We start from the raw sequence: 27,722 nt of genomic DNA, 5'->3' as shown, positions 1-27,722 counted from the left end.
AAAATTATGTGATTAATAATAAATAAATATTATTCATATTTTAATTTTTCAACAGTAACCGATAAATTTGTAAAATTTTTTCAAAAGAACAAACATGCTATCAGTTGGGAAAATTTTTGACAAAAAAAAAATACGGAGAAATAAACTGCATTACTAAAATATTGTTATTGGCAACGGTTATGTAATATGTAGACCAATCAACAATTAAGTTTAGGCAAAGATTTTTCTAAAGCAAAAAAGATTTCGGTGCAGTCATCCTTCGGGAATAAAACCTAAATTGAGCATTTGACAATTATATGACTTCTTTTTTTCTTCACCCTTCTATTCTTCCTAACTCGTTAAATTTTAAAACAAATATGCATGGATATAGATAAAATGAACAGTTAGTAGCCTGAAATAGATGAAATAGATGATATCAGAATTGGTGGTTAATTTTTCGGACGACAAAATGTGGCTAATTTTAAATACATAATTTTTCATTTTAAAAAATTGGAAGCTATCCATTCCTTTTTCATCTTTTAGAAAATGGTGTTGCAATTGAAAAAGACAATTTTTTTCAAGGCTGAGAATTAATAATGTAAAATTCATTCAAACAGTATGTTACGGTAGGAAGTGGTGTGAAATCGGTGGTAGTTCCGGAGATTTTGTGATCAAAACCGGATTACTCAACTATATGATACGGCATAATTTCCAATGATGACATTAATTGTGTTTAGTGATGATACATGGAACACTTAGAGAGATGATAACACACCAGAACATGTCATGCCGTTTGGAATGCATGCTTGACAAATGATAGACGAAGAGCATAAACGAAATATATGACGAAGTGCATTTATTTATTGAATTCAATTCACGTGAAATTTGTTAGCATGAATAATTTAATTGCAAAATTAATGATGAGTTAGGTGTAAAATTCATACAGTTAAGTGATATGTGAAAAGAAAAAAAAAAGTTATCATTTACAATAGTTTTTTTCTTTTTTTTTTTCCACATTATACAAAAGATAAAAGGACAACTTGAATTCAAATTATACTCTGATATATAGATTGAGCGTATTTAGGAATGCAAAATGTTGCTGTAATAATGGCAATATTAATTGAAGCTAATATTAGCTCAATTGCTTAATTTCTTTTTTCACATGTCAATTTTTCTTTTTTTTTTTTTAACACGTGATTTAGATAATATTGCATTCTTTTATATGATTATTCATGCAATTATAAATAGTTATACGTTCATTTTTTAAATGATTCTCATTCAAGTATTCATTCTATGAAATGTTACCAATCCCATTTTAATAGTTTAAATGTTTTAATACATAATAATGACGGTTTTTTTTTTTTTTTTTTTTTTTTTTTGTTGTTGTTTTCGACAATGATACATGTATGTGTCCTTTTCTCAAGCACAGAAAATCTTTGTAAAAGTTCGAAATTCGAAGGACAAACAAAAACTTTAGAAGTCAATAATTGATTTCGATTTTGAATCGGGAAATTAACACAAAACTTATTGAAAACGGCAAGCACTTTCTCGAAATAATTCATCCTAGTTATCTGTTAATGATGCAAAGATTAAAAATTTTCACAAAATTATGGAAAAAAAATTCAATGTAACTTACTTCTTAGCACTGAATTTCTCGCTATCTATGAGTTATTATGATCTCTATTCTATCCCTCATTCTCTTCAATATTTTTAAGTTATTATCATTACAAATATCATCGAGATAAACAACCCAAATTTTGGCTCACTTTGATATTTATCTCGGAAAAAATCCAACTTATAAAATTCTGGCATAAGTTATTTGCATTTTACTCAATTTTTACATATTCTCAAAAGTAATCAGTATTCACTAATTTTCACAATCTTTTCTATCTTTTTATTCATTATAAAATGAAAGGAAATATTCAATAGTTTGCTATAAAATAATTTTTCCGCAGTTATAAATTTAGACCAATTATTGAAAAAAAAAAAAAAAAATCAACTAAAGGTTGAAATTATAATAATGCAATGATCAATATCATTCATTACTCAAATATTTGCACAAATTGGAAAAAGTATAAAGTATTCGAAATGAAATTCTTTTTTCAAATTAATCACATAACATTGACACTTTTTCTAATTAAATTTTTTATTATTTGATTGTTTTATTTTCTTTTTCACATATAAAAGACATTTTACATACATAAAAAAAGAGAAAAGAAGAAAAAAAAAAGAAGAAAAGGAAAGAGGAGTGAGAAACATAACATATAATGAAACTTGCTGAAAATCAATGAAAGTTTGTAGAGAAATTTTTGAAAATCTTTTTTTGGAAAAAAAGAAGAGGAAGAGAAAGTGGAAAAGAAAGAATGAAAATAGCGGTTATTGTTGAAAGGAAAGAAGAAGTACAGATGTTACGATGAATAAAATTTCTCTTCACTCTTCCCTCCCTCTCTCCCTCTCTCTCTCTCTCTTTCTCTTCCACTCAAACGATGAAATAAATTATGACCAGAGAAGGAAAATTGTCAAATATAAGCTTCTGAATGAACAAAAGCAAAATGCAAAGAGAGGTTAAAATGATTCAACACACACATACACATACACACACACACACACACATACATACATACATGTATACACACACATCTACATACATGCAAGCAAATACACATACACATACACGCATACATATATTAACAATAACAAAGAAAAGTTCAATACGATTTCTACATGCCTTTCATATTTGGAAAATGCTTTGTAATATTTTTAAAAAAAATTAAAGAGAAATTTAAAAAAGAATTACATAGATGAAAAAAGAAAAAAAAAAAACGGATAACAAACCCTGAGAATAACCAGATTCCCCGATTAACTCCAAGTGTACAAACGATATGGTACAAATACCACATTTGTCTATCTACATTTTATGTAAGCAAATGAAAAGAAAAAGCTTATTCGTCTTGTCACATTAGAAATTTTTCACATCAAAATGTTGATGTGTCGTGAATTTCTTTTTTTTTTCATTAGTATATTTTATTTGATAATTTAAGGCTTCATTGTCGGTATTTTTTCTTTTTCTTTTTCCGATTTTTTTAAAAGTTTTCTTTTTTACCTTTTTACCTTTTTACTCATATCTTTATCTCTCCTTTGTTCGTTTGTTTTTCTTCCTTAACTCTATTTGTTATCATTATCCATTCTATGTTATCTCTTAGAATTTACAAAACTTCTTTTCAATTAATACTGATAGCACATAGTACAACTGAATGATATATGATATGTTGCAATTATTTTAAAATCATTTTTCTTCTTCTCATCACCATCATCATCATCATTATCACAAGATATCAGTATCAGCATCAGTGTTATTATCAAGATCATTATCAGTATCACTACTAGAGTTAGTACTAATATCAATATTAGTATTAGTTGTAGTTAGTCGAAATAGCAGTTAAAATCAAAAATTTTTCAATCAATTTCTTTTCCCATCTTCTCTCCTTTTCCTCCCGCTCATTTGTATCCCATAAAAATTCGACAACGCTCTCCTCTCACTCATTTTTCTTTCCTCAAACAGTTTTTTCCTTTCTTTTTTTTTTGTTATCGCATAAAGGAAGAAACGATAAAGAAATGATAGAAGAAGAAGAAGAGGAAGAAGAAAGAAGAAGAAAAGGAGGAGATTGACATAGCATTTGCTAATTTCAAAATAATTCAAAGTTATTGGATCAGTTATAAGATGTGGACAATTACCATTACCATTAATGTCGCAATGCAGGTTCCTCCTACGAAATAAATTAAATTTACTTGAAAAATTAGTCAAATATTGCTTTGTTAAAAATTATCATCCTACCAGTATTTTCAAGAAAAGAAAGAAAAAGATAGATACATTTTCCTTTCCTCTTTCTCTTCCTTTTTTTTCAAAAAAAGAAATCTTTATATTTTGACAGTCATTTGAAAAATTTTACAAACTCGCAAATTACCATCTCATTTAACAACATCTATTTATTGGCAACATTTAAAAAAAAAAAAAATAAATAAATAAAACAAAAATAAAAACAAAAGGAAAAAAAAGAAGAAAAAAAAATGAAAAGGTAAATTAAAAGTAATACCTAACTGATACAATTTCCTACACTACTACTTAATAAATTGAAGAAAATTCAACGAAAATGAATGTTGTTTGAGAGAGAAAAAAAAAATTACAATCTATTGTTAAAAATTTTTTTTTTAAACTTCAAACATTTCCTTTTTTTAAATCTCTCTCTCTCTCTCTCTCTCTCTCTCTCTCTCTCTCTCCTTCTTACTTATATTAATGAATAACCAATGAACAACTCTATATCAATCTTAAAGAGTAAGCATTTTAGTAATGAAATTGTTCATTTTCAATGACTGAGCAATAACGCACACTTTTTGTGAAATGCTATTATAGTACAACTTCGGTAAAGGGATGATGATGATGATAGAGATGACGTATCAACAAATCTGTCAATTTTCATTTTCTTTTCTTTTGAAAGAGAACAGTTTAGATTGGCAGATGAGGAATAGTTTAAAGAAGTAAATGAAATGAAAAGAGCAAGGGATGAGTAGGGGACAGGAAAAAAAAAAAAAAAAAAACGAGAATATGCGGTGAGAATACATTTGATGACCACACAAATAAATGTCACTTTTTTTTTAAAAAAAAAAAAGAAAAGAAAAGAAAAAACAAATCTATTTATGTATGCACAAAGTTTCACATAAATAATGTATGAATATGAATGTATATCAATTTTTTAAAAATGATTTATATACATAATAAGCAAAAATTATATTTTCATCTAAAAAAAAAAATTTTTTCGTAGTTTTATTAGCTTTAAATCTAAAGCATCCATCTTTTTTTTTAACTAAAATCGAGAAAAAAGAAAGAAAAAAGAAAATGCATATATGAGTTTCAATTATATTTATTGAAAGGAAATATAAATTGTTATAATTAACAAATATTCACTAATTCATATTATCTGAATAAAACAATAATGATAGCTTCATTACTGATAAATGATTATGTTAATTACTTATCTGTTATTTATGCATATCTTTTAAACTACAAAGGCAAAAAGAAAAAAGAAAGAAATAAAAAAAAAAAAAAAAAAAAAGGAGAAACAAAAAGTTGTTAGTAACAACAATGATCGGTATTTAATTTCTTAACAATTTGGAACATTTACCCGAAAGATTGAATGAAAGAACTGGTTTTTCTTTGAATGAATGAAATTGTTTTATTTGTGAATATTTTGAAAAGCCTTTTAAAGAATGGTAAAAAAAAAAAAAGAATTTGAAGATAAGAAAAATTATTTTACCAAATGGATTTTTATATCCTCAGGGAAATAAAAAGAACAATGAGTGAACTGATTAATCAAACAAATGAACGTTTTGAATTAACAATTTGTTTGTTTAATAAAGTACCAGTAAACAATGTCTAATGATACTTAAAAATTACGAAAAAATATAAGGAAATTGAGAGAGAGAGTAATAATGTTGAAAAGTTATAAATTACTATCACCATTATTATCATTACCATTATCATTATTAATCATTATCATTGTTTAAATTAAGATTTTCAAAGTAATGGAGGAATAAAGTATGAAAGTAGTAAATGCAACAGTGCGGATAGAATGGAGGGTGTAAATTCAGATAAGAGGTGGGAAGGTTTTCGAAACGTTGAAATGTGCTTTGAAGAATCTGTAAAGGCGGGGGACAAAATAGGAGTGGGGGTAAAGGTTGCTGATGGTGAAAGAGGAGGAGAAAGAGGAGAAGGTGGAGGAGGAGGAAGAGGAGGAGGATGAAATACAGGTGCTGGAATGTCATCATCATGCGATGATACATATGTCGTCCACCTTCACCTTTACCTCTTTAAACCCCCCCCCCCTCCTCCCACTCCTCTCCCTCTCCCCTCCATTTCCAATTCTCATCTCTTTTAACCTTCATATCATCCATCCAATGGCCAATTGAAATGAAATGGGTGATGCGACGATACGGCAAAAATTTTCTGAATTAGGCCGTGACCAATGACCACATTAAACACAGAGCCAGTGGAACGTTTCGGTACGTACACGTAGTAGTATATTGCTCCTCTTCCTCTCTCTCTCCCTCTCCTTTTTGCTCTCCCTTTTTATTCCCGGATAAGGTGAAATACCCACTTCTTGCTTGAGCAACATTCCCTCTTCTCATCATAGCAATCCTTTCATTTATTGAGCCTTTCTTCTTCATCATCTGTCTCCTTTTACTACGCAATCATTATTTCTCATGAAACTTTAGTTCAAATTTCACTTCACAATATCTCCTTCTCTCTTTATCGTTTGTAACTATACTTATACCATATAACCATCCTAAACTTTCTTATTATCATCGGTTTTTTTGTCATCTCTTCGTATCTCCTATACAACTATCATTTCCTTTCCTTTTTCCTTCTTCGTATTCCTTTTTGATTTCTGTCATGTCTGTCTCCATTTAATCTTTCATTTGTCTCATGTTATCTCTTCTTTCTCACACCTTTATTAGTACCAAATTCTCCTTAACTGCATGCAAACTTTAAGATGACATACATACCTTGAAGTCTTCCACATAACTGTCATTTTATCTGCATTCTGATTGTTTACTAATGGTTCCGACTATTCCTTTTCTGATGATTAAATTTTTTCGATATCTCATGGCGCAAAATTGATGTATGTTACCATTTTAACTCGCTAATCGATATTTAAAAAGTATCCCTGGAATTGTTGATAATCATTTAATGTTTAATTTTATTACAGAATGCTCCTATCATAAAACGGATACCGCCTGTTATCACCAATCAGTGTTATAGGTTAAAAGATGGCAATTCAAAAAGAATAAAATACAAGTAGCTTTGATGAATCAAATGTTGAAGATTCAACAAGCAATAACTTTACATCATTTAACATTTCAAACATATTTAATTGATGGTCAAATGCAATTAATAACATATATTCGAAATGTTGCTATCCTAACAAGCATTCCAATGATAAATCATTAAAATTATCACTCTCACTCATTTAACATACTATATCATTTCAATTAATTCAACATCACATTTCAATCGTTTCAATTGTTCCACTCTCAAATAAATTGCAAATACCAATCAAATAATGCTTCTTTATAATCTACCCGCCCATTAAGATTATCCGGTTAATCTCGGATCATTTAATTTCCGCTCATTATCATCAAACATCAATGTATCCATTAGCTTGATTGAGACATACAAAAATAATTCATTCATTTATCCATATCGTAATATTAACACCACTTCTAATCGAAATTATAATTTAATATTTAATATCGGTAAAGAAATAATGCTGAAAGAAGTGCTAAATATAACCAGATTCTTTTCTGTGTACTTTTTAAAATAATTAACAATTTATAGATGAGATTTTTATTATTTCTGAAATTTGTCGCACAATTATCATCAGTATTATCGTCATTGTCATCTGTTGTTCACACTATCATTGCCATTATCACTATCATCAGCTGTTATTATTTATCATATCATTATAATCATTGCAATCATCCTTATCCTTATCATTATTGCTTTTATCTCAGAATTTCTCCAACCTTATTTGTACCGACAAATTCCTGAAATATCATCATGAATGTTCTTCCTAGCGTTATGAAGACAGCAACAAATAGTATGTAGTACATTTTTAAAAAAAATAAAACCTTGAAATCTTCATGGAAGTGGAGAAAATTACTTGATCAAAATATACCGGATCCGGTTGATATTACATGACAACTCTCGTCGCTCAGCAATACGATTATACCATTTAAATGAAAACTTTAAAAGAAATGGTAACAAAAAATATGTATTATAATTCTTTTTTTTTTTTTTTTGTTTAGGGGGGCAATTTATGGTTTTAACCCGTTATTGTCAAATTTGCTGTTTAAGTTTGATAAAGAATAATCGAATTATTTTAGAAAAAATAATCGAATTATTGATATTTCAGATGGAGTAATCTTAAAATCCAAATTATTTCCTCTCAATCAATTATCATTTAATAATGGTAGATGAAAGAAATGAAAATAAGCGCATTAATGGAAAATGATGAAAGTTAAAAAAATAGGGGTAACTTACTTTTTATTTACTTTGCTAAAATTCAAAAACTACAATATGCTAAATTTATGAAATAAGTTAATCTATCTTAAGCGTAACCTATCCTACGTGTATATCTGACATAAAATATTTTACTTTTGAAAATGTTCATGTTTTATGAAGTAAATTTCACCCTGGGATGGAAAATTTTCACAGGCGTAACATCCATAAAATAACGAACGAATTATTTCGTATTTGAAAATGGTTTCTGATTTCTTGTTGTGTTGAGTTGTTGTCTATTCTTTTTTTCGTTGTTTCTTTTTTGTTATTTGCGTTAGTATTAGAAAGAAAAAGAAAAATGTGTTCAGAAATAAAAAAATAAAAATTTCATTACTTACCTATGATATTTTGGTATTGATTAGTGCAGTGCTATTTATGAAAAAAAAAGAAAAAAAAAATGAATTTTAAGCGTGTGAAAGCGTCAAGGAGATGGACAAGAAACGTAAGGAACTGTGTGATCATGCAGTTGAACCACCGAACGAAATCGAAAATATTGATGTATATACTCTTTTTTGTTTACATTTGAAAAGTTTACAAGTTTAAGTAATTTCAAAAGAAACACATATTTCAACTTTTTTCAAAGAATGTTTCAAAATAATATACAATCAAATCTGGGAAGAATGAATAATTGAAATGAAGTCCTTGTAACTTCAAATGAAATACGTAAGTTAGCCTTTTCTTTTGTTTTTGTTTTTATTTATTTATTTATTTTTTTTTTTTTTTTTTTTGTTTTTTAAGATTAACTCTTCGTTGCATTCTACACATTCCGACGAAATCAAATCGAAGCGTGTTACATTCGAGGCTGATGTCTTAAAAACAGATCTGGAAACGAAGTATCTCTGCTTGTTTCCCGAAGAATTCTTTCTTTTCTGGAAGCATGTCCAAAAATTGACGGGAAAAGATGGCGATCCATGTGGCAAGTTTTTATATTTGGAAATCTCTGTGCAATTTTTTGTTTGTTATGAAAACCGTTTCAACCGATCAACTGATGATATCTTTTATCGATAGCATTTTCCTGGTCTTTAAAAAAGGTATCACTAATTGCTTTCTTGACCCACCTTATCAGTACTTACTTCCTCACCACATTTTGTTATTCTAATAATTAAATCATGGAGTGGTTGATGATATGACTTTATGTTATTTATTCATGCAAAGAAAAAACTCATACTTTTAACATTTCATTGAATAATTTCCTTGAATCCTCCTTTTATGTAGATTTTTGATGATTAATACAACTGGTGACAGTACTGAGTAGTGTATTTTTCGGTTTGCAGTTATCATATCACTAAGAGTGTATAGCTGAATTTATAAATGATTATTTGAAAACTAGTCGGAAGTGTAAGTGAATTTTCTCACGTCATGTCAAATATATAAATATAACTTACTATAAATATTGTTAATATAAGTACAAGTCTTATGTTTCTTATTGTCTTAACCGATAGCCAGTGATTACAGTGATCTTCTCTTCTACTTACGTCCCTTTTTTCGTCAATAATTTGGTCGAAATTAATTAGGTGTTGTGGTTAAACTATGCCCTATGATAACATTTATGTGGGGTTTCATTCTGTTGGATTTTTCAGGTGTTTATGGGAATTTAAAGTGTTTACGACTTTGTGGAGTATTTGATTATCTTGCCGGACATTTCAACGATGCAGATACGGAAAAATATTTGTTGCACGACAGGTTTGCTACCGACTTGCCAGAAATGCAAACACTGGCGGTGTATGATAATGGTCGATATGTCTATTGGAGGTATATCATTATTTTTTGTTTATAACTACATAACTTTACTCAAACACTGTTATTCTTCATAACTGATTTAATCCATTTGTTAAGTAATTATGAACTGTATTTGAAAAAATCAGTAAGATTGAATATTTTTTTTTGGTTTTTATGTTTTTATGCAATACCATAAAACTTGGCTCAGACATATTTTTGACGAAATTCCAACCAATTCCCGTATTATCCTAGTTGTAGACTTATTAGTAATAAATGAATAAATAGTAGTGATCCTGGTTTTTAGCGTAGATCATCCTTTGAATTACATGCGATGTATTCGCCATGCCTGTTGTCATTTACTTAGATTCTAAAATTTTCTTCCAGTGAGGAAAATTTTGGTTTTTAGAGATGAACCTAATACTGAAAAACCTCTTATTGTTCATGTGGACAATGCCGAACATTATCCAAAGTGCGTTATCGTTGGTGCTGTTGATCCTTTCTACATGATTGCACATCTGGTTGGGAAAACTTTGCGAGTTGAATACCGAAACTTTTTTTCGAAGGATTGGATTGGTGAGTCAATGTTACAGAAGTTTTTAGAAAAACTACGAATAGTTTTCTTTTTGACAGTTTAGTGAAATTTGTCTTTAGAAGGCTATAAAATGCTCACTGCCAATGTGAAAACAATTGCTAAATCACGCAACAGCGAAACTGTTGGTTTTCCATTTCATGGTATGGGAATATATGTTAAGATCGTTAATGATGTTGGATATAGACCATTAAAGGAAAAAACAGGTTTCTTATTCAATTATTATGAAGTTGTATCACGAGGAAAATAATCGTCATATAAAATTTCGAATCTGTTTAAAGCTTAGGTTCTTTTCAAATGCTGGAAAACATTTTGGGATGAGTTTTGGACATGATTATTTGGTTTCTTTAACGAAATAGTTTTTGTTTCAAAAGAATTGAAGAACCTTTGATCTTATTTTAGGAGAACTGAAAAACATAATAAATTTAGTGGCTACTACAGATAATGAAGATATAAAGCAAAAGAAAATGGAAAAAATAACGGAAATCGTGAGCTGCATTCAGGTAGTTTTTCAGAAATCATACATATTCACATTAATGGTACTTATTAGCCGTCCTTTTATTTCCAAATTTTTTTCATTTACAAAATTAGAAAGAATTAGGTCGTAATCGAATTCACTGCTTATTCTAGTAAGTTTTAGTTTGCAAATGACGAGAAGGATTTCGGGATGGGTTTAGAATTCGGACATGATATATTTTGGTCTAATCATAATTTCTTTGATAAAATGGCGGAAAAACTTTTGATAACGGCTTACAAATTGCTGGATCGTCAAGCATTTGCTCGTATCTTAGAGGTGCATATGCCTGTTCGTCGAAACTTTCCTACTGATTTGTAAAATGTAGAATTACTTGCAAACTTATTTTTCTTTTGGTCTCATTATCATTGTTTATGCCATTGCTTGATACGTTTCATATTCACTTTCTAGTTGGAACCGTATTCTTGCTACGTTTGCCACGATAGCATTAATTTTCTTTTCTTTTTTTCAACGGCAGTTCATCATTTAGCTTCTAGAATCTATTATTTATCTCACATTAGTAGTGAACTGTATATCGATCGAAAATGTTCGAATCCATTTTAATTATTGCATCGTTTTCTTCACCTTTTAAACCACTTCTTTTGAATTGCTTAATGTAATTAATATCAATATCTTCGTTTTTAAGATAATTTAAAATGTCATAATCTCATACAAATTTTTTGTTATGTAATAGTTGAATGCTTAATTGTAAAAAATTGCTTTATCTTCAGAAGTTTTAAAGATCGGTTAAAAGGTAAGTACATTCAACAGATACTTTTGATGTTTTTATATTGGTATATTTGTGATTTTTATCAGGTTGAAATCATCGTTGTTTGCTGTTTTTTTCGGATCCTTATTTTGAATACCCGAACCTGAATGTCGTCTTATCCCATCTTTTCAGTTCAACACAATTCTAGACACTCACGCTTAGTGATTTCCAATTTTATTCGTATCGTGTAACAGCTCACTGTTCCATTAAGGAAACTTTTTGTCATTTATCATATTAGTAAGAAATAAACAGCCAAATTTTTATTATTTACATAGCTTTTCGTTAAGCAGTTATAGTATGCAAGCTCTAAATCCGAAAGATAAAAAAGATCATCATCAAGAAATCATAAACGTTCAATGATAAGGATTCGAAATTATGTCCGAACTAATATCCTGAAATATGATGCAAGTCGATGTAATGTTTGTGTTACACAAGTGATTTGTTTTGTAATGCGGAAATGATATGACTGAATGCAATAGAAAGAGAATGAGAGAACGACTTGTGCACGATGGTTACTTTCATTTCAGTAAGTGGTAAATAAACCGGGTCAAGGAGTAGCCCAATTCGGTGACAGATTAATTACCAACGGGAAACAATCGTTCTAACACCTTCATGGAAATGATTACGTAAACAAACAGACACAGATCCTTTTATTGATGATTACTGATCGGATGAAATGAAATCCAGGAACACAAGATGCGTAATTTTTTATTTATGTTAAAGAAATTACTGGTGGTGGATGACTGTAGCATCGGTGATACTTGGTTCATCTATTTGTTGATATGATAGATACACAGTTCAGAACCAAAGGGTGTTACGTTCTAGAGGTTTATATTAAAACTGCCTCATCTATTGACTTTCATTGTTTTCTTGGTCAAAGTGTTACTGATCTTTTAGATACGGAATAAAAAAAATATTTATAGGAATTGGCTATTTTTTAGTCTAATTTGCTCTTCCATTTTTTTGGAGTAGTTGTTTTATGGATGACAACTTCGCCATAAGAAAGAGTAAAAAATTTGCGATATAATGTTTTGAGAAGTTGATGTCTTTAACCTAATTTCTGAGTTCTTAAGATACCTCGATATAAATTCTACTGATTGTTCAGGATTTTCAATATTGTGTTTGTTGGTGGTCGCATCCTGGCTTATTAGCAATCGAGAAATTCGCAACTAATATTTCATTATATATAACTGGTAGTAAGTAGTAGTGGAATGAATAATATGTTGAGGAGATACAGTATATATTAATTTCTCCAAAATGATGGGATGAATGGATGAAACAGGAGTGTGAATGATGTAGGGATTGATTATGTAACGCTAGTAGCAAGAAATGATAACAGTGATATTAATGGAAATTGCAATGAGAATAAAATTTTTTTCTTTTTTTTTTTTTGAAATAATGTCTATAAAAGTAGTTGGCAGAAGTTGATTTGGGCGTTAATGAATGCTCGAGGGGAGAGAGGACGGGGGGTGAGAAGGAAACTGAGGGGAGGGGAAGGAAGGTGGAAGGTATCATCAACAGAAGACCTTGAAAGGGCGGCCAACCTGTGTTTGCTTTCCCGGTACGAAGGATTGTCCCCCAATTGTTCACATGTGGTTGTCGCTGTTTCTGTTCGTGTATAACGTTTGCAACGGTGTAGGCGCAATTGTCGTTGGACAGTGCTGTCGAAAACGTGGCGTGACGGAGACATGTACACGGATGCTGTGTAATCCCCAGAATCCACCTAATGATTTTGATGTTTATAATATTTTTGAGCGAAAATTGAATTGTCAACCGTATATGAATGCAATCTCGCAATGCTTAGCTGATGGTCGTGATCATATTCATTGCTGTATGAGTGAAGCAAAAGATCGTGATGAAAATGCATGCTTTGGTATGTGCCGTGGTGAGGGTATCGATGGTATTGCAGCGTGGGATAAATATCAGACCTGTTTAGCTATCAATTTACATCCTATGTTTCGCTGTTTTGAGCATGGTTATTTGAACATTCCCACATCACCTGTATCATTACATATTGTTTCTAAAAGTACGGATAGTGTCGTTATCGCTTGGTCACCACCAGCAGTTAATTCACATCTTGCTGAGTCATATCAAGTTATCTGTAAAGAAGCTGATAGTGGTTTCATCGAAAAGACCATCAATACTCGAAGTTATAAGGTTACGCTTACAAATTTACACGCTGACAGCAAATATTTGGTATATGTAATTGCGATAACTCGTGATGGACGCCATCGATCATTACCTTCTGAGACCATCCATTTTTATACAGCTGGAGTAGCACCAAGAGTTGTTGCATATCGTGAAACTGTTTCAATTCCTGGTGATGCTTCATCGGTAACAATTGCTTGTCGAATAGAAATGCCCGGTACCACTCATAAAAGTGTTCATTTTGAATGGAAAAAAATACACGAAAAAACGAGTCATTATGAGAAAATTGGAGGAGATAAGTATAGTTTCACCAATTATATTTCATCTCATGAACATCCACGCCATTATGTTTCTGCTCTTCAAATCAAATTCCTAAAGTTATCAGATTTTGGTACTTATCGCTGTATTGCAACTAATGATTTTGGTAGTTCAAGTGCTGATATTCGAGTGATACAACGTGTGCTAACCTCAGCAACACCAATACCACCAGAACCACCATACATATGTTGTCAACGTTTAGGAATTCGATCACCATGTGTTGCTGTTTGTGGTTCTGAATTTGGTAAGCACGCAGCTCTACGAGCTGAATCATTCATTAATAGTCATTGTGAAGATGAAATAAGCAAATTTCTTACTTGTACAACAGTAGGTGTTGATGAAGGTGCATGCTGTTTACGAAAAAAAGTTCCTGGAATTTGTTTACCACTTTGTGATGGCTTTCAAATGAATAAATTGGATACAATTCCACATGCATGCGCTGTATATACATTTTCCATCTTTCAATGTCGAATGGAAAATGCAGATAGTCGACCAGCAACTGTATCTGGCCTAAAAGCTATTCCAAATTCGGATGGTGATTTAATATTACGTTGGGATTTAACACCACGTGCTGATATGTATCACGTTTATTGGAAGCGTAAATTTTCAACAACATGGGAATTGAGTTCTGTTGTAACAACCAGTAAACGTATTTTTGGTAATGCTGCAAATGATATCGATGAAATTGTTGTTGTTGCATCAAATAGCTTTGGTAATGCTCATCCAGTACGGTTAATTCATAATGATGATAAATGGATCGCTTCCTATCATTTCCAGTTTTGATCTCAACATTCAAAAAATTTTGTTATCATTTTTTTGATAAATTGGAGTGTTATCAACTGAAATTTCATATAATTCAAAATTTATAATTTATTTTCATTTCATTTTATTATTTTCTTCTTTCCTCTTAGAACTTGATACAATGCTAACTGATCTCGTATCTTCATATACTGATGCTAATCTGAACAGCATCATACACAGTTGATAACAACAAGCTAATAATCTAAGCTGTATGCATCATTCGTAATAAATTGCAAGCAAAAGTACTAAATAGTGCGATATTTGCAATTTGTCCTCTTCTCTTCATTCTCATTCCTTACAACATGCGAGCCTCATGTAGTTTGCGACATTTGACCTTCACCTGTGAAGACAATTGGTTCATGTGAAAACAAAGATGATGATAAACGTGGAGCGTTAAATGTTACCTAGCGCATATGTAATGCAATGATATGAAAAATGTAATAAGAATAATGATAAGCACATTTTTTTTTTTTTGCTTTCATTTTATTAAATTCAGAAAATTAATTCGATAAATATCCTACTGTTGATCTAATCTTTTTTCTTTTGTTTCTAATAAATTCTGATTATCTTTCGGATTATCCAGATATGTATTTTCAGGTAGTTATAGCCTTCTTTATGAGGCATTTAAAATAGCAAATGTTTAATTGTTCTATTTTACCCTAATTGTTGATTAGGTTATGAATTTTTGTTTATTAGTATGTAAATTTTTTACATTTCGATCTTGTTTATTTGATTAAATAAGTTTTTTTTTTTTTTTCATATTATAATTAAAGTGGATAATTTTTTTCCTATCACTTTTTTTAGTAATTATCAGAAGATAATATTGTTGCTATTATCATTTGCTGGTATGTACAGTGGTTGTAAACTAATATATAATGCAGTAGAAGTAATGCTTGTATTGTATAAATCGAAATGCGAAATAAATTTTCATCTAATACACATTGCAACTATTACAGCAATTACAAAAATGCAATTACAACTTATTCTTTACACGTTTTCTTAAATTAATTAATGGCTGAAATTTCCAATTACTTAATTTGAAGTGAGCGATAATAATTGTTTATGCTTTATTCTTCCTCCTATTTCCATAATATGCAAATGATTATAAATTAACAAATTAACAGGTGAAATATAATTTATTGGCTATTTCCAGTACATATTCTTTACTATCTTAAAAGATACATATTGAATAAAACCTTTAGTTATGCCAATATATTTAAAATAAGCATCAATTTGCCTTCTAATGGATACTTTTACGTCTTTTCATTCTAAATAATGCAATTTAATCAACTTTGTTTGTAAATTCATAATATTTAAAAGTGGCAAAAAAAAAAAACTATCAAAATTTGATTTCATCAAATTTTCTCATTCATATTTAAAAAAAAAAAAAAAAAAAATTTAAAAAAAAAAAAAAAGAGATAATTCTCTAAATTATGGTAATCTACTGAAGTGGCAATACATCTTATGCGCGCCCTATTTTGATTTCTGATATGTGGAAAAAAAAAAAAAAAAAAACAAGAGATCAGAATTAATTGTTTGATTGAGATGATAAGGAGAAAAATTGATGCATTTGGGTAAACTGAGAACAATGGGTACAATTAGAGTTTACTGAAAGATATTGCAGATGGAAATTGTTGTGGGGATTAACGGAATGAGAAGGATGATAATGGTGGTAATTGTACATGGATTTACGTCATAATCAATATATGTTTACGTGATCTTAGGATTACTAGCATAAGTGGTCGATGAGGCAGGTTTTTTTTACGTGATAGCTGATAGAAGTTACGTGAAGTGTGATGCAATTTAGAGCAAATTAAATGTGATTTGAACTTTCAACTCAAATAAAATGATGTATTCGTGAGATGTATTTAAAAAAAGTGAACATAATTTTTTGTGATGTATAAAAATTAATACTGTTAAAGTCCAAAATGTGAGTGCTAAAGTTACAAGCAAGCATGTAACAATCATAAATTATCCATTATAAGATTTGTAAATCTTATTCAAACATATTTGCATCAAACGCAATTATGCAGTTGGCAGTTGCAAATATATTTTTGGATAAAAACAATTAGTGTTTGTGTCCTCGTTCCCAAAAATAGACAACTTGATACGATTCTTGTATGATTATTCGTAATATCTCAAACTGTCTGTTTGCTTGTATGCACGAAATAAGAGTTTTTTATTTTATATGTAATTTTAAAACATTTCCCAGTTGATTTTCTTGATTAACATAAACTTTCAACTGTCTTTTTAGCCATTCTCTCTAAAAATTTAATTGGCTTCTTGAAAGATGTAAATTCTTTTTATGATAATGTTGGCTCTCAGAATAATAACATATTCTTATCTGTCTTCCCGACAACTGATGATGAAGATAAAGGATTAAGATTTAGTCATCCACACCCATAAGTTCGACTGGTTTCAGATCTCTGATGAAGACTTAGAATGGCAGAAGATATGAGCATCTCAAATGGATGGTGAAGTATGATTAGAAGAAGTATTAATAACCGATACAGAAAAAATTGAAACGATGCAGTAGCAAATTCGATTATTATTTCCATTTTAAAAGAAACAATTAAAGATTCTTTATTGATACAGCAAAAAAAAAAAAACTAAGTTTTGATACAGTATTCTGTGAAAAAATGTTTATTTCATGTAAGTTTTATTTGTCGTAGGTGATGATGAGTCATGATGGTATCAGTGATGGTGACAGTTAGACAAGAAGTTCAGTGTCTTCAATTTGTCCTCAATTGAAGTCCGAACTAATTTGAAAATCCATTGCAAGTATAATCGGTAGTAGGCCTTTACACAGTAATACGAGAATCGAAAGGTTCCGTTTCAATTGGTTTTTTTCATAAACGTAAATATAGATGAATGCTTGAACATGCTTTTTTGATAAATTCAGAACTGATCAACTTCAAAAATTTCACCCATTATCCTTAGTTTATTTTAATATTTCCCAATATCCGGTTCCGGTCGTAGCTTTAGCTCCATGAAAAAGGTAGAACTCGAGTGCTGTGATGATGTTTATTCATGTATATAATTTTTTTTTCTTTTTTAAATACCGTATGCAGATCAGTTACGTCGTTTATTTTCAGATTTCTATCAGCAGCATTACTACGGACAGCAATCCAGATCACTTACTTGGGAAAATGTAATATATTTATATTGCTAATATTTTTTTCTATTCCTCGTTTTTTTTTTTTTTTTTTTTTGTTTTTTGCTAAATTTGTATTTTAGGTAAATAAAATCACTGCTAGGATAACATATTATTATTTTCTAAACATTCTCAAAAGTATTTGCTATAATTAACAGTAATAAATAATATCCAATTTGTTTTACTTTTCTTATTCTTTTGTCTTTTTTGACTTTTTTTCTTATTTCATTATTTCTTTATTTTGCTTTTTAACTGCTTGGGAGTCTGATGGAATGATTTCACCATACGTGGTCAAACTCAAATCACAAAAGTTGAATCACAGAAAGTCGAATCACAAGAAACTATAATCTGCTGTTATATGAACACAAAAAAAAAATATAAAGTTGAAAGCCAATTGAAAGCTCACAGGTTGTGTTTTTCCAGTTCACAATAATATTTGAAAAAATCTAACTTTCATGTAAAAAATGAGCATGTCACGAAGATTTAGCAACATCAGACGTTTCCGTCTTCAGGCATTGCTTGTCGAGAAAGCCGAGAAAAATAGAGAAAAATAAAATTATACTAAACCCATAGAACTAAAGATTATTCATTGAAATCATTAATTTAATACTCATTTCCCATACAAGCTAAGCTTATCTGCATTGTTTGTTAGGAACGAAAATGCATTGGAATTTGTCCCTAATTAGATTGTTTACAATTATCAGTTCCTTTTATTTAGTTGACCTCTTTTATTGTTTGTTGCTTCCTTACTAATTGTAAATTGTATTAGAAATTGAAAAGGTTAATAGCACTTCGTTTAGCTCTTTTGACCTCCTTTGCGGTATTATAAATCACTGTTATGAGTTAATGCTTACTAAATAAGAGTTATAATCTTTATTGAGGTTAAGTTCTCTGAATAAAACTAATTCCTCACACTTTCTGATATTGTTTAGCAATTGCAATCAACGATAATTTTTATCTCAATAAAATAAAAATTGATCAAACATCGTCTTCTCTACAAAGCAACAACTATTCGGCTCTCTAATCTACTTGAATCAGATCCTACTTCACGACACTAACAAACTTTCGGCAGTAGTGCTGCTAATTGATATTCCAAGTTATATATTGAGAGTATGCTGATAAACAGATAAACAGCAACACCAATGATAGAAATCTGAAAATAAACAGTCAAAATGACGTATAAGTATAGATATGTTTTAATTTATCACGGAGCTAAAGCAGAGATTGGAACTGGTTATCTGTCAATATTAAAATATTAAAATAAACTAAGGATTCACCATCCATTTGAGATGCTCATATCTTCTGCCACTCTTCGTTTTCATCATAGCTTCATCAGAGATCCAAAACCTGCATCAATCGTCGAGATATCCATCCAAAATTTATATTTCAGATATTTTACTGCTTTCTACTTCGGTTGCCACCATTATCTCGACAAATTCGCTTATGGCTTTCTCATAATTTGTCAAAAATAATCTTACATTCATTTCATTTTCAGTGCAATTCTGTTTTCTTGAAAGATCATGGCATGCTTTTAAACTTTTTTTTTTTATTTTTTTGCTATACTTTGTAGAATTGGTTAAGTTATGAGGGTGAGAAAAAGATTTCAAAATTATGTAGGCATATGTTAATTTCCAAATAGTTAATCATGAAATGAGTTCCAAGCTAATAGTGGGGTCTATTTTTTATGAATGATTCGAACAAAAAAAAAAAAAAAAAAACAATTTTTTTCTTAAATATTGGACAAATATTTAACAGCTCTTTTATAAAGCCTATTATCCATTCCTACAGTTTAAATTACTTCTTTTTAAAATCACATATTAAAGCAAAAAAAAGTTCCAGTCAGAACTAATTGAATTACATTACGCATTATCGAAGTGGAAAATTACATCAACAAATAGTTTATTCGGTATTGATCAAAATGCTATTTTAATATTAATATATTGAGAGTATTTGTTTAGTGATTTATTGGTGTTGATACATTGTCGTGAAATAGTTTGATAATGGTGTAAATTGGTAGCCATAACGATAGTACATTATGGGTGAAGTGTTGACGAGAGATCTCACAAAGTTAATTGATAATTCGAATTATAAGAGTGTGATAACGATAATGAAAATGATGGCTGTAATAGTTGCTTTTAATATAATTGATGTTAATGTGTTATCATAGGAAGCATTTAACCATTTTTCGTAGTAAATGGAATCGTAATTACAATGATTAAAGATCACCGTAAACTTGAAAATACCTGATGGAACTGCTATACCATATTGATTTTTGTAGGCTAAAAGTTGTTTTCACTTTCATACTCTCATTTTTCTATTTCTTGACCAATTTCAAAACTAAAATTCCACTTTTTAAAACTAGGTTTTTTTAAAAAAAAAAAATGGATCCGGAAAAAATTTGTAAAAAGAACAGATCAAGCAAAATCGAAGACATAGAAAGTTTTATATTTCAAGATTACAAAAATACTCTTTGGTTAACATCGTGAAAAGTATGCATTGAAGCTAAAAAAGTTTTTAAAAAATTTATTGTTCTTTTTTTAGCATCGTTAATAATTAACTGATTTTATTCTACGGATGATTAAACCTTAACTGAGCGATTTGCTTTTACTGTTTAATGATTACTCGAGTAATGCAACTTTCTGCTTAGCAAATACTAAATATATTAACTTTTTTACTCTCAGTGGAAGGAAGAATGAGCTTACGTTTAGTTTAACAAGAATTTATGTAGATATATCAAATAGATAAATAAATAAAAGCAGATTAAGCTTAACATAATGATACCTGTAAAAAGAATTCTATCCATTTGTATGGATAAATGGATAGAATTCATTTCGGCTTTGAACTTTTTGCTACCGGCCAAAACAATTAAAAGAATGATCTTCTGCCCTCTTTTCCTTATTCACAAATAAAATTAGTCTTAATCATCAATCATCTAAAGGCATATATATATATTTCCAAGAATTATTCCTTCATATCATAAAAAAACAGGAAAGTTTCTTTTCTTTTGCAGAATAAGCATAGAAGAATTGTTCATTGATAAGATAAAATGAAGAGAGATAATGAAAGGAACGATATAAATTTAGTGGGAATTTGATGAGTGGAAATAAAATGAAATTGAAATGAACGGCAACGACAAACATCGGATGGTATAGCAATTGGGAAATGGAAATGATAAACGAAAAAGGAAAGGGAAGAGGAACGGAAGAAGGAAGGGAAGAAGGAAGAGAAGGGAGAAAGGGAGGGAAAAGTGGAATAAGGGAAAGTAATAACAGCGGTAGCTTTTCATGGAAGCATCTGATTTCTCATATAAAATAGGATAAAAAAATAGGGAAGAATAAAGTACAGTGGAAAGGAACAGAAGAAGGAAAGAAAAAATAGGATAGAAGAGGAAATAATGAAATTAAAATGGAAGAAGAAAAGAAAACCGGTCAAGCACAAATCACTGTGATGAAATTTAATCTAAAAAACAGGGAAATTCAATTCTTCTCTTCCTGACTGTAAAGAATAGCACAGATGATGACAAAATATAGAAAGATGGATTGACTGGCAAGGAGACAGTGGCGTTGGCGTCAAGTGACAACAACCTCACTGATCACTAATGACAGGTATGACATGCTGTCAACCCACAAATCCATGAATGCTTGTGCACGAATGCACGTCATTATGTTATGAGGTTGTCATGCAATATACGATTTAAACGTGTCAGAAATCAAACAAATGTTACGACGTACGGCAAAACGTGTGCAACAGGACGACTTGGATGCAGCGGAAATTCCCGAGGATTCCTGTTGGCTAATAGTTGAGATATTCAACAGCTAACACAGTACTTTCAATTATTCAAGTATTTCTAAGAATTCTTGAACACATACTAATAGGCGTACATTACATTTGAAGTGATAAATGGCTCACAATAAGTAATAAATGAATCAATAATTGAGTAACTCTCATTTATAGAAGCAAATTAGATAATCCGACTTGTACGGATTGATTACGTGTCGCAATTGACAGATGGACAAGTGCGCTCTATGGATGATGTATATCAGTTGATAACCAAATAAAATAATAGAAGTCTCTTCCTTCTCTTTTTTAATTTGATGTAAGTTTCAATAAATGGTTTATCAGAGAGAATTAAAAACGACTGCCAAATAAGTGACAAAATATTAATCAATAACTGTGACAAATATTAGTTGGATGATAAAGAAGAATAGTGAGAGTGTTGAATTAAATAACTGTAAAGAGCAGTTAATATATAATACCGGCAACATTCCCGAAAACGGAAAGAGTGAAGATGCAGAAGTATGCGAATTCTCGTAAATGTAATATAATAGCGCAGCAAAACTACACTTTCCCATAACTTTACCCTTTACGGGAACAACCACCGTATCCTTTACCCACCGTATTCCGATGAATCAATCGACGCGCCAGATTTCACGTTTCAAAATTCTGAACAGAACGCAGTCATATCGAAGGGATAATTCAGGAAAGAGAAAATAACCTTAGGAAGGAATGAAAACAAAAAGAGTTCGATGAGATAAGTGAAACTGTCAGAAATCCAAAGTATATGAATAATCAATAACTTAGCTAAAATAACAAACCCAGTGGGAGTCAAAGGTCAAGTGAAATGTTCAAAATTTCCGAATTAGTGCAAAGAAGCAATAATCATTAATGATAAGGAAGTTAACCATAAGAAAGTCTTCCATCTTCTGGCACTTACACAGAAAATATGTAATCAATTATGATCATTTCACTGATAATAACCTTTAACTAATCAGTAGATCAACTACTTTGGCGATTGAAAATTTGTTAAGAATAATTAGAATACTAAAGTAAAAATTTTCGGAAATTTACAATTTAGTAATTACAAAAAAATAAATGGCGAAATTTAATTCTTGTTTATTTTTTATTCTCATCTCATCTCAATTTTATTCCTCCCAAATAATTGTCAATAAAAATCAGAACAAGAAAGAAAAAAAAAAACAATAATATTTTCCCAACGAATTAAACTTAAATCAGTGAAATAATTATAAGAGCACAATGGAAAAATGTGAAAATAATTAGACTAAAACTCATTTATAATTCATTTCATTTTTGAAAAAATGAACAAAATAATTATGAATGGAAATTTAAGATATATTCGATTTGTGTGTCGCATGCATATAACAAATGTGTCACAAATGAAAAAATGAGCGCTTCTGGTCAAAAAAAAAAAAGGATGTAAATCGATACCATTACCTGATAAGGAGGAGAAAGGAAGAAAAAGAAGCAAAGCACAATGCCTTCCTCAATTTCCTCCTTTTTTTTTTTGAAAATTCAATAAACTTTTTTTTTTTTGAAAATTCAATAAACAAAACAATAAAAAAAAACAATGTTGTTCAAGGAAATGAGGACAAGATGACAACGATAATAATAATAATAATAATAATAATAATAATGACAACAATAGCAATAGCACCAACAATAACAGTAAAAATAACAATAACAAACAACAATAAAATATGAATTTTTATTTTCATATACAAAGTTTTTTTTCTGACAGTCATATTGGTTTTATTGAATTTTTACTGAATTTTAGAATTGAGATTAACTGAAATTCAGTTTTATTGAGAGGTATTATTGAATTTTAGGATTAAAATTAATTGAAATTCATTTGAAACGAACGGTTATCGAAGTTTTTCTTGGATATTCATTAGATTATAACGGAGATTTCTCATAAAAAATTAGGCATTGAGATAATATTATCGTATAACAGAGAGTAAACAAATTCAGTGCGATATTAAAGTTACGAAAAGTTTGAGGAAAAGGAAGAGAAGAAATATTGAATTGGTGTACAATTAATGGATTACAGGGCTGTAAAAAGCCAATTACATATAATGAAAGTTTGTATGGACTAAAAAAAGTGGAAAGTTATATCCGTATTTCCGGATATGACATTTCAGTCATTCTAAAATTCATTTCCTATCTTTACTCAATGGTAATTTCGATCAATTTTGACCGAATTCTGAATTGCTAAATCATTAATTGAGACCATTCAGGTTAAAGCCGGAAAAGATTGCTATTTGGTGCTGAGATCGAGAAATGTCAAAAGTGAAGGATTTCAGCGGAAACAATTTGAAAGTTATAAGAAAATTTGAAAACTTCTTAAATTTCTATTTGCCAACCTTTTTAAGCTTTGTGCGCTAACAGAAAGACAGGCGGCTTTGTTCCCATTTCACTTCGTTTTACTGAGCGATCAGAAAGAAAGGAATGAATTGAAATTGATTCATTTTTATATTTACTAATCAATTAGGTAACAAACTAAGCAATGTCATTTTTTATTTGAGAGAAATAAATTTGTATGCATAAAATACATTAAGAAGAGAGGGAGAGAGGAAGAGAAGAAAAGAAGATATGTAATTAGTAAAGGAGAAAGTTTAGGGAAAGAGAAAAGGAAATAAGGAAATTAAAAAAGGAAAAATGAAAGAATGAAAGAGGAAACATCTGGAAATATTGTGCCAGGAGGAACCTTTGAGGTGAAAAAAATTTGAAGTTTTCGTTTCCAATTATTCCAAATCGGGCTTATTTTTTTTTTCTTTTTTGAATAGATGCCCGAAGGAGTAAGCTACTTTCACATAATTCAGGCATATGTAATGTCAAACTTATTTATTTAAATCTGGCATATATTTGAAAAATAACGCAGAAGGAGAAAGGATAAGGATGGAAGTGGAGTCAATTCATTTATATTGGTAAGAAGTTAAATCGGTGGGAAGAAAGTAATATAAACCAAAGTAACGATTGAGATTAATTTCATTTGGAGATACCCGGATAAAGGGCAAAATTAAGCTGAACATACCTGAATGGAATAAGTCGAGAAAAAGTGTGATTGTAAGAGATTTGATAAGGGATAAGACAAGTTCAAAATGATATAAGCAAGCATAGCGAGAACAAGCATAAAAAATTCAACGAATTTTTTTAGCATCCATGAAAAAATTCATGAACTGGGGATGAAATTTATAAACAAATTGAATAGTTTACGAATAAAACTTGATTTGTTCCAAACATTTCAATCAAAAACTGAAATTGTATGATTGCGATACGATGACAAGAATTACAGTATGCTGTAGTCGAAATAAAACTATTAATGGAATGTGAAAAAATGAAAATAAAACAATTTCAACTTCTTTTTTCATGTGCTCATTAAATGCTATTTGATCTGACAAAGCTAAAGCTAAAATTGCAACTGACATTTTGCACACCAAAAACACTTCGATGTGTTAATTGTAACTCTCTCTCCCTCAATGTACTACGCAAAAATGTCACCGCACTTTCTATCCAATCAGAATTTTTAGGAAAAGACAGATGACTCATAATTAGCTCTTTTCTATCAAATTAAGAGCAAACCTGCTAGGGATGAGTTTGACACCGTTACAAGCAAAGCAATATGCTTTTATTAGCTCATATGAAAGTTAATCGTATAACTCAAGAGTGCATAAGTTACGTTTCAATCAAAATTACATATGCAATTTCACTTGAACCCAGGGCAATTTCCGCCAAATGTATCATTTCTCTTTATAAAACTTATCATTTGTCCTTTTGCCACTATTCACATCATCATCGACAAGAACAGAATGTACTGAATAATATCAGTAAATAATCAGTGAAGGAATGAAAGGCTAATATGAATTTGTAATGAACCAACTAGCAAATCACATCAAAGTAATTAAATAATGTGATATTTTTTCGTCTTGTAGCTTATATTGTTTGAAATTTTTGTAATCGCTCTGCAGTTTCAATTTTTAATTTTAGAATTAACAATTTCAGATCCAAATGTTATTTTATAAATTTCAGTTTTGTTTCCTAATACAAGCAAGTTATTGATGACTCGAAAATTTGAAGCGTAGAATATATGTGTGCAAAAATTTCTAACGAAATAAAATTTTACATTTGGTTAAAAGCTAATAATTAAATGTACTTATATCTTTGCAGGAAAATCACATATATACATCGTAGATGAAAATCAGTTTAGGAAGGGAAATAATCTTTCAAAAAAAACGAAAACGAAAAATTATCGAATGATTATAAGTTGTAATTTTAGTGCTTTTATTTTAAATAGGATATTTGGTATTATTTTAATTAGGACAAATTGTCTTTTATCACAACTGATTATTTCAAAGTAGCTATCTTATAGAAAATTCAAAGCACAAATCTTTTCTGATTGGTAAATGAAAATTAGATTAGTTGTAATTGAAACAGAAGCAGCAATTTTACAACTTATTCATTATCATAATGTAATCATGATACCTATCAAATTATGATAATAGATAATGATAATTTGTTGAAAACAGTGATAACAAAGACAAGAAAATAGAAGTTATAAATCAAAAGACAATTAACAATATCACTTTTTTTCTAATATTCATTTTTTATGAAACGAAACATTTTTTAAAAGTGTAATGACTTATTTATGAAATTCATTTGTTGATTCGATCATTTTGATTTTTTTTTTTCACTTTAATAACAAATTAAAAAAAATAGGATCCTTCTGAAATTTATCGTAATATGAACTGTTATTCCAATCTACCCACTTTTTCGAAAAAAAAAAAATTTTTTTTTTTTTTAAAATTAGGACAACTTACTTGTGAAATTAGTTGAGAGATAAGTTATTGTTAAGAGTGTTATATTATTAAAATCAAACAAAATTTTCAGCATATTTTTTGTTTGTTTAAAACTTTGGAAATATTATAAATATTTCATGTCATGAACAAATTGCATAAGCAATCGTCCTATATGTATTTTGAAAGTATCAAAAAAAAAAAAAAAAAAAAAAAGCTTAATTATTTTCTACAATACTTCGAAACTTTTTTCCTATTACTTAAGTTAATTCTCTCTTCCAACAAAATAACTATTCATTTAATCGTTGTTTATATGAATTTCTCCTACATTTTAATTCTTTTTTTTTTTGGAAGATTTTTTTTTCTAAGAGGTAAAAAGAGAGAAAATGAAAGAATTGAAGATTATGTTAATGGTGCGAATATTTAGTGATATAAATAATACCTTTAAGAAAGAAAAAAGAAAAAAAAATGATTGTTAGAAACTATTGAAGCATAGCATTATATCAAAAGATTGTGTTTATAATTTACTCAAATTTTTCCTTTTTTTTTTTTTTTTTTTGTTTTCGTTTCATTTTAATATTTTGTTAATTTTTAAATGTGTTAACATTCTTCTTTGTGGTGTCATTTCAGGGTAATTTATTTTATATTGTTAAAGTTCGATTTCAAATCATTGGCAAAAAAAAAAAAAAGAAATGAAAAAATAATGCAAAGATTGGAGAAAACATAAATAAAGTTGAAAAGAAAAGCAATAATGGCCGCTTTAGTAGAATTAAAGAGGGCCAATAAAAGCTTCACTGATATTTACACCTTTTTTTTTTTTTTTTTCTTTCTTGAAAATTTGAGATAGTGTACTTTTTAAAATGAAAGATTTATAAAGTGAAAAGCACAACGAACTTTCATAAAATACCTTTTCCAGAAATATCTAGCACAGTAAGTTCTTCTTTTTCCTCATTTTTATTGATATTTGTTAATTCTAAGATTAATCATTTTAAAGAATATTATCAAAATTTGCAAAACATTCATCATA

At 29.3% G+C, this 27,722-nt stretch overlaps 3 protein-coding genes and 1 further gene across 4 annotated transcripts; 3 read left to right on the top strand and 1 right to left on the bottom strand.

The window, feature by feature from the left end:
* The first annotated feature begins 5,734 nt into the window (after positions 1–5,734).
* Bm15586 lies at positions 5,735–5,892 on the top strand. Its single transcript, XR_006227971.1, has one exon. The product of XR_006227971.1 is annotated as a pre-microRNA Bm15586 (primary transcript).
* Positions 5,893–8,524: 2,632 nt separating this feature from the next.
* On the top strand, positions 8,525–11,238 carry Bm4708 (2700029M09Rik protein, putative; the record flags this gene model as incomplete). The annotated part of the gene is made up of 7 exons (XM_001891618.2): positions 8,525–8,593; positions 8,834–9,011; positions 9,676–9,847; positions 10,221–10,387; positions 10,466–10,609; positions 10,806–10,906; positions 11,044–11,238. 7 exons carry the CDS (start codon positions 8,525–8,527, stop codon positions 11,236–11,238), a joined length of 1,026 nt encoding a protein of 341 aa, XP_001891653.1.
* Positions 11,239–13,276: 2,038 nt separating this feature from the next.
* Positions 13,277–18,680, top strand: Bma-igdb-3 (Fibronectin type III domain containing protein; the record flags this gene model as incomplete). The annotated part of the gene is made up of 2 exons (XM_001891619.2): positions 13,277–14,883; positions 18,620–18,680. 2 exons carry the CDS (start codon positions 13,277–13,279, stop codon positions 18,678–18,680), a joined length of 1,668 nt encoding a protein of 555 aa, XP_001891654.2.
* A 481-nt stretch (positions 18,681–19,161) lies between these two features.
* On the bottom strand, positions 19,162–19,432 carry Bm216 (Uncharacterized protein; the record flags this gene model as incomplete). The annotated part of the gene is made up of 2 exons (XM_043073238.1): positions 19,162–19,260; positions 19,385–19,432. The coding sequence occupies 2 exons, from the start codon at positions 19,430–19,432 to the stop codon at positions 19,162–19,164; spliced, it is 147 nt and encodes a 48-aa protein (XP_042929172.1).
* Positions 19,433–27,722: the final 8,290 nt, after the last annotated feature.

This window comes from Brugia malayi, assembly GCF_000002995.4.
Source record: "Brugia malayi strain FR3 genome assembly, contig: Bm_v4_ChrX_scaffold_001, whole genome shotgun sequence".
Lineage (NCBI taxonomy): Eukaryota > Metazoa > Nematoda > Chromadorea > Rhabditida > Onchocercidae > Brugia > Brugia malayi.
The sequence above is the reverse complement of the archived record's forward strand: the minus strand, read 5'-3'. Positions and strand labels throughout refer to the sequence as shown.